Here is a 12,382-nt window from a genome sequence, read left to right on the forward strand (position 1 = left end):
TGCAAAGCATTTTATATATATTAAAAAAACCCTCAAAATTCCTTTTGACTATTTGTTCAATAAACTGTGGGATCGCAGATTCACAGAATCAGTAGGTTGGAAGAGACCTTCAAGATCACTGGGTCCAGCCCATGTCATAACACCTCAACTAAACATGGCACCAAGTGTGACATCTAACCTTTTTTAAAACACATCCAGGGATGATGACTCCGCCAACTCCCCAGGCAGACCATTCCAGTATTTTATCACTCCTTCTGTAAAATCTTTTTCCTAACATACAACCTATATTTCTCCTGACCCAGCTTAAGACTGCGCCCTCTGGTTCTGCCAGTTGCTGCCTGGAGAAAGAGACCAACCCCCACCTGACTACAGCCACCTTTCAGGGAGTTGTAGAGTGATAAGGTCACCTCTGAGTCTCCTTTTCTCCAGGTTAAACACCCCCAGCTCCCTCAGCCGTTCCTCACAGGGTTTGTGCTCCCAGCCCCTCACCACCCTCGTTGCCTCCTCTGGATGTGCTCATCCTCCCAATGTCCTTCCCAAACTGAGGGGCCAGAACTGGACACAGCACTCAAGGTGTGGCCTCACCAGTGCCGAGTACAGGGGCAGAATGACCTCCCTGCTCCTGCTGGCCACACTGTTCCTGATGCAGGCCAGGATGCCCTTGGCCTTCTTGGCCCCCACTGCTGGCTCATGTTCAGTCAGCTCTTGACCATTGCCCCCAGGTCCCTTTCTGCCTGGGCACTGTCCAGCCACACTGTCCCCAGCCTGTAGCACTGCAGGGGGTTGTTGTAGCCAAAATGCAGGAGTCAGCGCTTGGACTTGTTAAACTTCATCATGTTCATCATGCCCATCTATCCAACCATTCCAGGTCTCTCTGCAGAGCTCTCCTAACCCCTCAACAGATTGGCATATGCTCCCAGCTTAGTGTCATCTGCAAATTTACTAATGAAAGACTCAATCCCCTCATCCATGTTGTCAATAAAAATATAGAACAGAACTGGCCCCAGCAGGGACCCTGAGGGACACCCCTGGTGACAGGCCCCAGCAGGATGCAGCTCTGTTTGCCCTCACCCTCTGGGCCCGGCCATGCAGCCGGTTCCTAACCCAGCACAGAGTGCTCCTGTCCAAGCCCTGGGCTGCCAGCTTTTCCAGGAGGATGCTGTGGGAGACAGTGTCAAAGGCCTTGCTGAAGTCCAAATAGACAACATCCACAGCCTTTCCTGCACCCACCAGATGTGTCTCCTGGTCATAAAAAGAGACCAAGTTGGTCAAACACGACCTACCCCTCCTAAACCCATGCTGGCTGGATCTGATAACATGGCCATCCTGTAAGTGCTGTGTACTAGATAGATATTAGATATCTAGTTAAAGCACTTTCTTCTGTTTTAAAACAACTGACACGTATTGTTTTCACTAGAATAAGTACCAATTTGAAAGTCTGAAAAATGCACAAAGCCCAGTTAGTATATTTGCATGGCAGTTTTCAGAAAATGAGTGATTTACACTTAATGAGGGATTAATTCACAAATTACAAAAAGGCAGGTGTGAAGTTGTAATGGCATGAATCACAAAGAGAAAATGCAGGGGTTTTTAGGTTTTCTTCAAGCCCTTTTTCTGCCCCTGAAGCCATATTTCATTTCATCATTGTACTTAAAATATGATATCTTCCTTTGTTCAGATTACATTTTATGAAATATGTAGAAAAGAATTCTCATTCATTACACTGTGAACAGAAGTCTTAGTTAAAATATTTAAACCTTTTTGCATGTAATATCTAACTGGAGGCTAGACTGCAAATAGAAATATATCTTAAGAGTCTGTTATAACATTTAATTCTTCACAGAACCCATTAAAAATCCTCTGTCATGCTGCCTGAAGGAATATATACTGTATAACTCATCAGACAAAAGTCATGGCAAGCCATCCTTTGTTGTGAAGAATAATAACAATGCTTGTATAAATAGCTGAGCCATTTCTGCTGAACACATTAAATAATGTTGGCCATAATTCTCAAAATATGAGATTTAAACAGAGTTCAGTTGATCCAGAACAAAAAGTGTCTTTCATAATCTATGTCTGTGTTTTTTCCTTGGTAAAATGTTAGAGTTGGTAAATCCTAACTCAATTTAAGACCTATAATTCCTACTAGAACTCCTGTTTTTTTACAAAGCATGATAAAATCAGCCTGCGTCTTTCAGGTGATTCCAGAATCCAGAAGTTGGGTATTTTCTCCTTCTGTAATGCGAGCATGGATTCTTGCATTGATTCATAAAAGACATTTCATTCCTAATGCTGTAGTGTGTGCTGTGAGATAGCTAGCAATCCATAGGAAACTCAGAAAATGGATGTAAATTCCTATAACTTAATTCCTTGGTGTTGAAATTAATCTTGTATCTAAAATGTATTGGTTTATAATGTTTGGTAATTAAATTTCAAATAATCTCATTTGGCAATGTCTTGTGTCACTGATTTTTCATGGCAGAAGTCCTTTACTTCATCAATGTCCATACAGGAACACTTCCTGCATCAGGAACTGATGCAGATGTATTTATCACAGTATTTGGAGAGTGGGGAGATTCCTGCAAAAGGAGACTCGGGCACTCACATTTTGAAACAGGGCAGGTTAGTACTGAGTCATTTTCCTTACATGTTTTTTTTAATGTATTTAATTTTATTGTTTTCTAATACCATGTTTCTTTCCAATTATGAAATACCAGCATGGATGTTACACTTTGGTAACCTGTGTTGCTTGCTAAGTACAGGCATTTCACTTGAATTGAGATTCCAATTTAGGAATAGTTTGAATACAAATAAATCTAAAATCCACAAACTCCTGGTAAATGTTCTTAGAATCTGAAACTGCATCCAATGATATATGAAATTCCATGGCTTAATTTTCACCTATTTGTGAAGCTAGTATAGAAATATCAGGGCTACTTCCTGTGGCTGCTCCTTTAATTTCTTTTTTTAAATCCACCCAGATAGAGTTGAAAGAAAGATTTTAAACGTGTTAGCTACTATATGTTAATTGATCCATTTATCTGTTAAATTGCAAACAGGCAAACCTAGTTGTAGACATAATTGTCTGCTCAAGATAAATCCTAGGAGAGATTTTCTGGTTAACCTTTGCTTTTTACCATATTAATGATTATATCTGCACAGCATGTTCACCCATACCCTGAACTGAGAGCACTAGATCAATTCATCCTGTACAATGAAGCAGAATCCTCTGCATGTTTTCACACTGTTTCTTATGCTCTGTCATGCCCGAGATACCATAACTTTCCTAGGCAACCTGTTCTACTGCTTTCCTACCCTTACACTTACATCACTAGATTTATTATGTCTTTTTGAGCTTAGAAATTTAGAAACCAGCCACATCGTTTTGTTCCAGAGTCATACTCTTGACATTGATACTTTTTCTTCCATGAATTTGTACAAATTCTTCTATTGACATGTGATAAGTGTCCATAGTCTCCTGTGTCAATTTAGTTGCACTTGACCTTCTACCTGAGTACAACTAAACTTTCACATGCTACTTAAATCTCATTCCATATCTTTGTTTGGAAGACAGTGAAGGTTTTCTTCCACATCACTTTCTCTTTGCTTCTCCCATGCTTTATAGACCTCTACCCTCTAGGCACTTGTATTGCTGCATTGTTCTCTGCAAAGAAGAATGTGTCTTTAATCTTCCTACTTAGATTTTTCTATATGTTGTTCTGACTCTTCAATAATACTTCCTTTTTTCTAAGATGCCATCTTTTTTCAGAATCCTGCTGTCTTAGTCCAAACTGTGCTACAATGATATAGGAAAAGCTTTATGATGTTGATTATCCGGATAATATTATTAAAAATACAGGTTAATCCTCAGCGTTTTTGAGGGCAAATGTTTATGGACAACTAGAAGGGTTAATCAAAGGTGTAAAGGCATATGATCAGTCTCATTATCTGGAAAAGAAGTCCAAAAAGAAATAATTCACATGGCATTTCATACTGGATGTTAATACAGGGTCAGTAATACAGCTGTTAGCTATAAAGAATTCACAGCCACTATGTTGAGCTGCGGACTGCTGAGTGTCTTCCCAAGCAGATTCTTTGTTTTCAGGGAGCAGTTTTTATGCTGCAGACAATGAAAGTGTTCCTCAGTTTAGGTATTTTAGGTATTTTGTGTGTTCATGTTCTTCATTGTTTGATAGGTTCCTGGGAAAGGGTTGAGCAGTGGGATAGCAAAATGTTCTGACCATACTGAGCTATTTAAGGTAATAAATATTAAAGCTGGTGGCAGGGACTGCAGAAGAACCTCATACACAGTGAATGGCAGATTAAATTCTTTGTAGCTAAATGAAAAGAGGTGTCTGTGAGGAGGAATAACCCTTTAAATTTGCATGCAAAATGATGGGCTCTGAAATATGGAAGTAGTAGGATATCATCTCAGTAGAAGCAAAACAAAAAGAAAACAGAACACAAATGTTTAGAAACTATTAAAAAACCCCAAAACAAAACAAAAAAATCTAGCCACTTAAGGCAGAAAACACAGTCATACCTCCAAAGACATTCACTAGTGCAGATGCATAATAGATGCTGTGTTTTGTTGATTCATTTGTCTTAAAAAGTGCAAGAAGAATGTCAAGTGATATGAAATATCTTCTATACAAAGAACAGTGAAGCAAACAAGTATATTTATTCTGGAAAAGAGACAATGAGAGGAAAGGTGAGGGAGAAAATAATATTAAATAGCATAGAGAAAATAAACATTTCTATTTCTTTGTGAAATGCAAGAGCTCAAGAGCATTCAATGTAATGTGCAGGTGGCAGATTCAAAACAAAAGGAGGTGGCTTTTTGCTCAATATGTAATTAATACATTTTACTTTCTGGCACAAGATGTTGCAGATGGTAAAGACATATTGGTGCAAAAAGCCATTGCACATTGTCATGGAAGACGACTTTCCGCTGAGGCTGTTAAGTGCAAAGACGTAATCTCTGCTCAGGCAATCTCTGAACCACAAATTGCAAAAGGCTGAGAGACTTTATATTCAAGAAGCATCTCTGTGTATTTGCCCTGTTTTCAACTCTTCCATAGAAATCTGTTAGTGGTAGCTGTTGGCAACACTATACGTGATGGACTAGATGGTTCTGCAATTTAAAATACTACTACCAGTCTTCATTCCTTTTACATAGAAGTACTTCAATTAAAAAGTTGGAATGGGGTTTTAGTGAGAGTTTCTAAGACTAGAAGGTGAAAGGAAGGAATATAAAGGGCAAGCTGTCTTGAGAGACAAGATTATGTCAGCAATATCCCTGAAAAATGTGGAATGGACAGGCAAAGAAAACAAAGTTAAGGAAGCTTGAGATACAAAAAAAAAGGATCTCTCTTGACTGATAATGAATATAAGGAAAAGCTAGGAAGACAGAAAATTTCAACCAAGTGTAAGGAAACAGATTAAAATGAGTTTGCAAAACAGTTTAAATAAAATCATTTTGGGTTTCATTAATTGTACATCCAGTACATCCAGTGTGTTTAATACAGTTCCAAATGTCTTTATACTGAAGGGAGAAAGAAATGTAATGACATCAACCAAAAGTACATTATTACTAATGCTGAGGGAGTAGGCAATTTAATGTATTATTATGAGAATTCGTTGATAACAATGGGTGATTATGACCACTGTTGTCTAATGAATGTTAATTATTATCACAAAGAATGAAACTAATGATAGGTCCCTTTCTCAATTAGAGTTAGCTGTGAAGGAACAGGAATGTTAGCAATACAGGATATTTCCTCTAAGTCAAAGGTCATGTAGACTGACAGGAAAATTATATTTGGCTTAGAACTACAAAGAATAAAATTAAAAAGCAATGAGTGCTCCCGAAAAGTTATTTGCAAGATGTTCCTCCTCAGCTAGATCTTATTTTGGGCTACATTTACTTACATGCAGGGGTATAACTTGCCATGGTAACTGTTTGAGGATATTGTGGATATAACAAGGTATGAATGCTGGAAGTCCTAAGGCTGTGCTAGGAATAATAACTTGGATGTTTTCTTTTTCTGATCACATTGTGGAGAATAGTCTGTCACAGACAGGAGAATGGACGAGATGACATAATTCATTCTAAAAATCATCTCTTCCTTCATTGCTTTCTGGTTCTCATCCTTTTTCCTGCCTGGTGGCAAATTGGTTGGCAACAAATAAAAATTATAGCGTCTGTTTCTACTATCCATCTGGGGTTTTTTTAATGTCACCCACACACATGCCCATGTATCTACCCACCCACTTATATTATCTTGCACAGAACACATTCATTCTCTCACTCACATAATTTATTCATCCCAACATGCACTAGTGCAGCTGCCATTTAGCTTTTGTTTACTGGTAGCCGTAGCAATATTTAAACAGATGTCTATTTACATCTGAGGAGTACATCAATTCTTGCCTGTATGCGTGTACAGCCTTAGTTATAGTTTCTAATGTCAGTATCTTCCTTTGTTTGCATAGTCATCAACAGTATTTCTGTTCAGAGTTGAATAATACAATAGTTCCTATTTGAATAATAGGGTGTCTTAAAATGTAAAATACTTGAAAATGTTTTAAAATAAAATACCTTATTCAAACAGAAATTTAAATTACCAGGTATATCCTGATTCTTGAAGAACTCCCTTTGTTTCCTTTATGAGGGGTTAGTTGAACTTCAGTTTTCATGAGCTTTTGGTTTTTTGATCAGAGGTTTGTTTCTATCCAAAACAAGGGATTGTGTTGTGTAATAAAACCTGAACTGCAGTGATCATGATGAGGAAAAAATGTATATATTCAAGGATCCACATAGTTTCTGAACAAGTTCTCCAAATATGAGTGTCAGCCTATAACATCTTTCCTTATTCTCAGAAAAAGATACTTCAACATTGAAAGGAATTTGTCTTTCCTAATGCAAACTTCTCAAAGATAGAAGATAAGGTCAAATATATATGGCCTAATATATATGGTAATATATATTGGTCTAATCAGTTTGCTATTCTTTTTGCCTCTATCTTCTCAGGTTTGTATCTCTGAAATGAGAGCAGTAGACCTTGGACAGTTAAGCAAAGTGCTTGTTGAGCACCATAATGTGGGTTATGGAGCTGGATGGTACCTCGACCAAGTTGTCATCCATGAATCAGGCAAGACTGAAGAACAATATGTATTTCTTTGCCAGCAATGGTTAGACAGTGGAGCTGGTGATGCACAGATGGAACGAACATTGAAACTTCTTGGAAAAGTCAGGAATGGAGTGTTAACAGGAAAGATTTATGGTAAGGTCCAAAATCCTCAAAACTCTTTCCTGCTTTGGTTTTAGTTGTAATCCATAATAGTGTTTTTTTGTTATTTTTAAGGCTAAAACCAAACTACAGAAACAGTATAGCTTGAATGTGAACTCCCTCTCCTACACCAATTTTCTCTCCAAACACTTTCCTGAGATGGTAAATGCAATTACAATGCTCAGGGAAGAAAAACTAGAGCATAAGGGAGATATTAAGTGACAGAGGCAACGAAGGTACTATGATTTTAGTTGAGGTAAGAAAAAAAGCTGAAGCAGAAAGAAGTAGGTTGTTCCATATGGCATTCAATGCAGAGCAGAAGGCTCCTGCAACAGTGATGAAATCACAAGAGATACAAAAACTCTTTTAGCAGAATGTGATTTTCCCTTATGTTCATATATTTGCAGAAAGCATTTGCTTTCATTTGCAGTTTTCTTTTTTACTTATATCAATGGCACTAGTTCTTGCAAACAGTTAGTTGACCTGAAGTCAATATTCTATTCAGATTGTTTAATTAACAAACTACCAAAATTCAGAAACAACTTAGACACTGAAAACATGCTTTGCCAGGATACTGTATTTTTTAGCTCTCTCATGTGTCTTTCTTGAAGAGGTGTAAAATGCTGGTTTGGGTCCATTTATGAAAACTGAATCAGAACTGATAGACCAAGCTATGTAAAGTTTAACTAATCTGAAGGTGTGAGTTTGCATTCTGTATCAGCCATTTTGTAAACCAATCTCTATTAACTTCCATGATCCTGCATATTTCCTTTTATGTTCAGAGAATTTTATACTATACATTATTGCAGATAAAACTAATAGATTATATCCTCATATTTAGTCATCTAAGGTTAGTCCACTTGTGAATATCTCGTATCATCTAACAAAATGGAAATAATGTTACTGATCGTACAGAAGAACAGAAAACCATGGAAATATTAGCATATTATGAGCAGCTAGAGTAGTGACAATTTCAGAATAAGAAATAGCTGTATCTCACCACTGCAAGTATTCTAAGTCTCTATTAAGTAGATTCCATAGGTGTCCTACATAGTCCATAGAGCGAGGCAGGTATCTCCTGAGGGAATTTCAGAGAAGCAGCCCCAGATTGGTCAAAATCTGTCATATATTTCTTCACTGATAATATGAAGAGTGAGAGAAATCTTGCATCCTTGTTATGCACCTTGATTAATGTCTGAATATAGCTGTGTAAAAACAATTTCCTTCCTTGGTTTCCCACACACAGACATAGTCCTCAAAAATCTGAGTACAGATTTGATAATAATTTCATGTCTATGTTTATTAATACTCAGTGCTGTATCTATTGAAAATAATTTTTGGTCTGGGTGTAGAGAGCCTATGAAGAATGGGTAAATAAAAGACAAATCAGCAAAGAGCAATATACCTTAGGGGTCAGAAACTATATGGATACAATGGAATCTACTAAATTTCAAGCTAAATCAGATTTTGTAAAAGAAGTAAAAGAAACAGTAATGGTTCTTCAACCCTTTATTCATTAAAAGAACTTTGAAAGATGAGTAACTATTCAGGAGCAATAGAGTGCAAACTGAAGATCGTAATCCCTAAACAAATAGAATACCTTGTCTGTCTTCTCATTAAGGAACCATAATGTTGGCCAGGGAAGCAAAAAGCACAGTTACCAATGGAATGAGCTTACTGGAAATCAGAAAATCTGAAACACAAATAGTACTTTGAGCTCCATTTACTCAAAGAGTGACAATCAGGGTAGTTGTTAGTCCAGTGTCAGGTCTAATAGCAAGGATTTAGAACAATTTTATGTAGGCTTAACAAACATAATGCCTCCATCTAAAGAATAGAAAGCATAATGTAGGTGAATACAGACCTAGTAATTGTTCACATGAAAATCTTTCTAACACGCTTTTGAAGAAATGAATAGTTGAGACAATAGAAGCAAATAAGAAATGAGAAGGAATGCACCATCTTTACTAAAGATAGACTGTAAAATAAGATGATGCTACAGAATTTTGCAGTAAGACAAATATAATGTCATTTAATCTAAATTCTTGTATTGAATTTTATTTTCTCTATGGGAAATTATTAGGTAATCACAAGAAAGTGAAAAGTAGTAGTAAAGGAAGAATTGTAAAGAGCTGGAGAAGAGACAATGAATATGTTAATGAAATATTTTGGGTCTCCAAAGCTGGTAGTGCTATCAGGAGATGAAAAGGTTATGTGATAAACTTTGAGAACTTACAGGAATTGAACAGAATTCTGTGGCAAGCAGCTTGGATGCAATTAGGTGCAAACTCAACTTGCTATTGGAGCTCTCAATTCTGATACATGGTTTCATTTCAATTGTTTTGGGATTTTTTAAGAATCAGGAACTAATGAGCTAGGGGTCCAAAAACTGTATTTGATCTGTACTTCCATGTTTTGTAATGATTTCTGCTACACAAATTCATCAGCAGGAGGACTATGAGAAACACCTGGGTTTGTTACAAGATCACAGGATAATTTTGAGGTAGTACTGTGACATGGCTATAGGGTTACTGTGACCCACAGTGTATGTAGACATTATTAATGAAAATCAAAGTAACTTACTGGCTTTAAAGAGAAATGGTGACATTTCATCAGCAATGCTGTGTGTAATTGTGGCCACCTCTGTCCAGAAGGACTAGATCAAGCTGGAATAGTTGTAAAGAAGATATGATGACTGACAAAATGGCAACTCTTTGTTGTGGAAGTGTAATGAAAAAAAGTGGCAGATTCAGAATAGCTAATGAAATCCTCAAAATGGACACAGTAGTGATCTATCAAATTAATAGTGGCTTACACATCAAGAAGAGAGGAGAGTTATTTAAGCTAACAAAGTTGTCATAAAAATAAATGGGTTTCAGCAGTCCACTAATGCCTTTACAAGAGAATGAAAATATTTCTGAGAAAGAAACAAAGAAAGATTAGATTTTTAGCACTGCACTCTGTGTTGGGTTGACTGTGGCTGGATACCAGGTGCCTATCAAAGGCTACTCATCCTTCCTCTCCTCAGCTGGACAAGTGAGAAAAAAAATACAACAAAAGGTTCATGAGTCAAGATAAGGACACGGAGAGATCACTCAGCAGTTGCTGCTGACTTGAATAGGGGAAATTACCTTAATATATTACAAATTAAATTAGAGCAGGATAATGAGAACTAAACCCAAATCTAAAAACACCTTTCCTGCTTCTTCCTGGGCTAAATTTTACTCCAAATTTTCTCTACCTCTTCCCATGTAGTTGTGCAGCAGGACAGGAAATGAAGCTTGCAGTCAATTTATCATGTTGTCCCTATTGCTCCTTCCTCTTCCACTCCAGCATGGGATGACAAGAGATAGCCCTCCCCAAACTTCTCCAAAGTGAGGCCTTCCAATGGGCTGCAGCTCTTCCTGAACTGCTCCAGCATGGGCTCCTTCCATAGGGTGTAGTCCTTGAGGAGAAATCTGCTCCAGCACAGGCTCTCTCCTCGGGGCCATAAGGTCCTGCTGGGAGTCTGCTCCACTGCAGGCTCCCATGAGGTCACGTCTTCCTTTGGACATCCTCCTACTCCATCATGGGATCCCCCATGGACTGTAGATGGATCTCTGGTCCACTGTGGACTTCCATGGGGGCACAGGGACACAGCTGCCTCATAATGGTGTTCACCATGGGCTGCGGGGGAATCTCTGCTCACCCTCTTTCTGCAATGACCTGAGGACCTTCAGAATTGTTTCTCTTGCATTTTCCTACTCTTCTCCAGTTACAATTGTGCAGGTCTTTCTGCCTTACTTTCTTAAATACCTTATCCTAGAGGTGCTCTCACCGTCACTGACGGGTCAGCCTTGGCCAGGGGTGGGTCTGTCTTGGAGCAAGCAGGCATTGGCTCTGCTGCACAGGGGGAGCTTCCAGTGGCTTCTCACAAAAGCCATCCCTGAATCCCCTCTTCTACCAAAATGAGGCCCTGCAAACGCAGATCACTGCTTTATACTTAACTAAGGAGAAGGAAGGAAGCTGCTTTTAAATTGAATCAACAAATTTATCAGAAATTATACAATTTAATTTATGTGCTATAGCAGCCTATGGCACTGTACTATCCAACTGACAGAGTCCTGGACTGGAATCTATACATTCCTGGACTGGAATGTACAGATTCCAGCTACCTATATATTGATAGTTTAAGGCCAAGTATTATAGTACTAAAGGGGTAAAATACCCTAGATTATGTCACGTGGGATGTGATAAATTTTCATTTGACTTCCTTTTTTTCACAGATATCATTGGTTTCATTTACATTTAATGTTCATAGGCATGAAAACAGATTTAGGATTATTCATGAAGTCATAACACTAAAGTTATTTTAGATGATTTTACAGATGGTGAGTGCTAAATTTTTATGTCAACAAGTGCGGGATTTATGGCACAGATCCTCACCTGATCTAAAGCAATAAAGCTTTATTTGCATTAGTTATAGTAGGAGACAAAGACTTTCCTGTTGTGGTTACTGAACATTCTGAAGCTGAGGTAGGAAGCTGGAGTTTATGGACATAAACTCCAGGAGTATCTGATTCCATTACTCAAAGTAAAACAACCTGTTTTACAAAATAGCTATTTGAAATTATCACATACATACTTTGTCTCAATTTGCATAAACAGAGCAAAATCATGCTATTAAAAAAATTCTACTCAATTCTGCAGTAGCCTAGGTGATCAAAAATTCTGATTTTCAATTTTTTAAAATTGAAACCATGACTTTGATAACCCTGAATTTTCCATATATGCTATTAACATGAATTAAAATATTAAAGCTAGCTAAATCAGTGAGAATTTTTTTGATGAAGTTTCTGATCTTCAAAACTGTCTTGTTGATTGAAATTTTAACCAAATATCTGTTCCATATAAAGTTGCCAAAATTACTTAGGAACCTACCTGACAGCAGACTGCAGTGTTTCTGAGCCTTCAGGGATCTGTCAATTCATCTCCAGTGCTTAAGTGACTAAATGCTTCAAAAAGATCTAACAAAAATTCTCCTGGAATCTTTCCTGAGTCCCTAAAGTAGAACAAATCTATGTGATACTATATAGGACTATTTTTAATCT

General features: G+C 37.6%; 1 protein-coding gene across 1 annotated transcript in view; it reads left to right on the plus strand.

Moving 5' to 3' along the window:
• The window catches only part of RP1 (RP1 axonemal microtubule associated), a 164,633-nt gene that overhangs the window by 117,267 nt on the left and 34,984 nt on the right, over positions 1 to 12,382 (plus strand). Inside the window, 2 exon segments of the mRNA XM_063150435.1 lie at positions 2,483 to 2,622; positions 7,034 to 7,286. Of these exon segments, the coding sequence (XP_063006505.1) occupies positions 2,483 to 2,622; positions 7,034 to 7,286 (393 nt within the window).

The sequence above is a fragment of the Melospiza melodia genome, chromosome 1 (genome assembly GCF_035770615.1).
Source record: "Melospiza melodia melodia isolate bMelMel2 chromosome 1, bMelMel2.pri, whole genome shotgun sequence".
Classification (NCBI taxonomy): Eukaryota; Metazoa; Chordata; class Aves; order Passeriformes; family Passerellidae; genus Melospiza; species Melospiza melodia.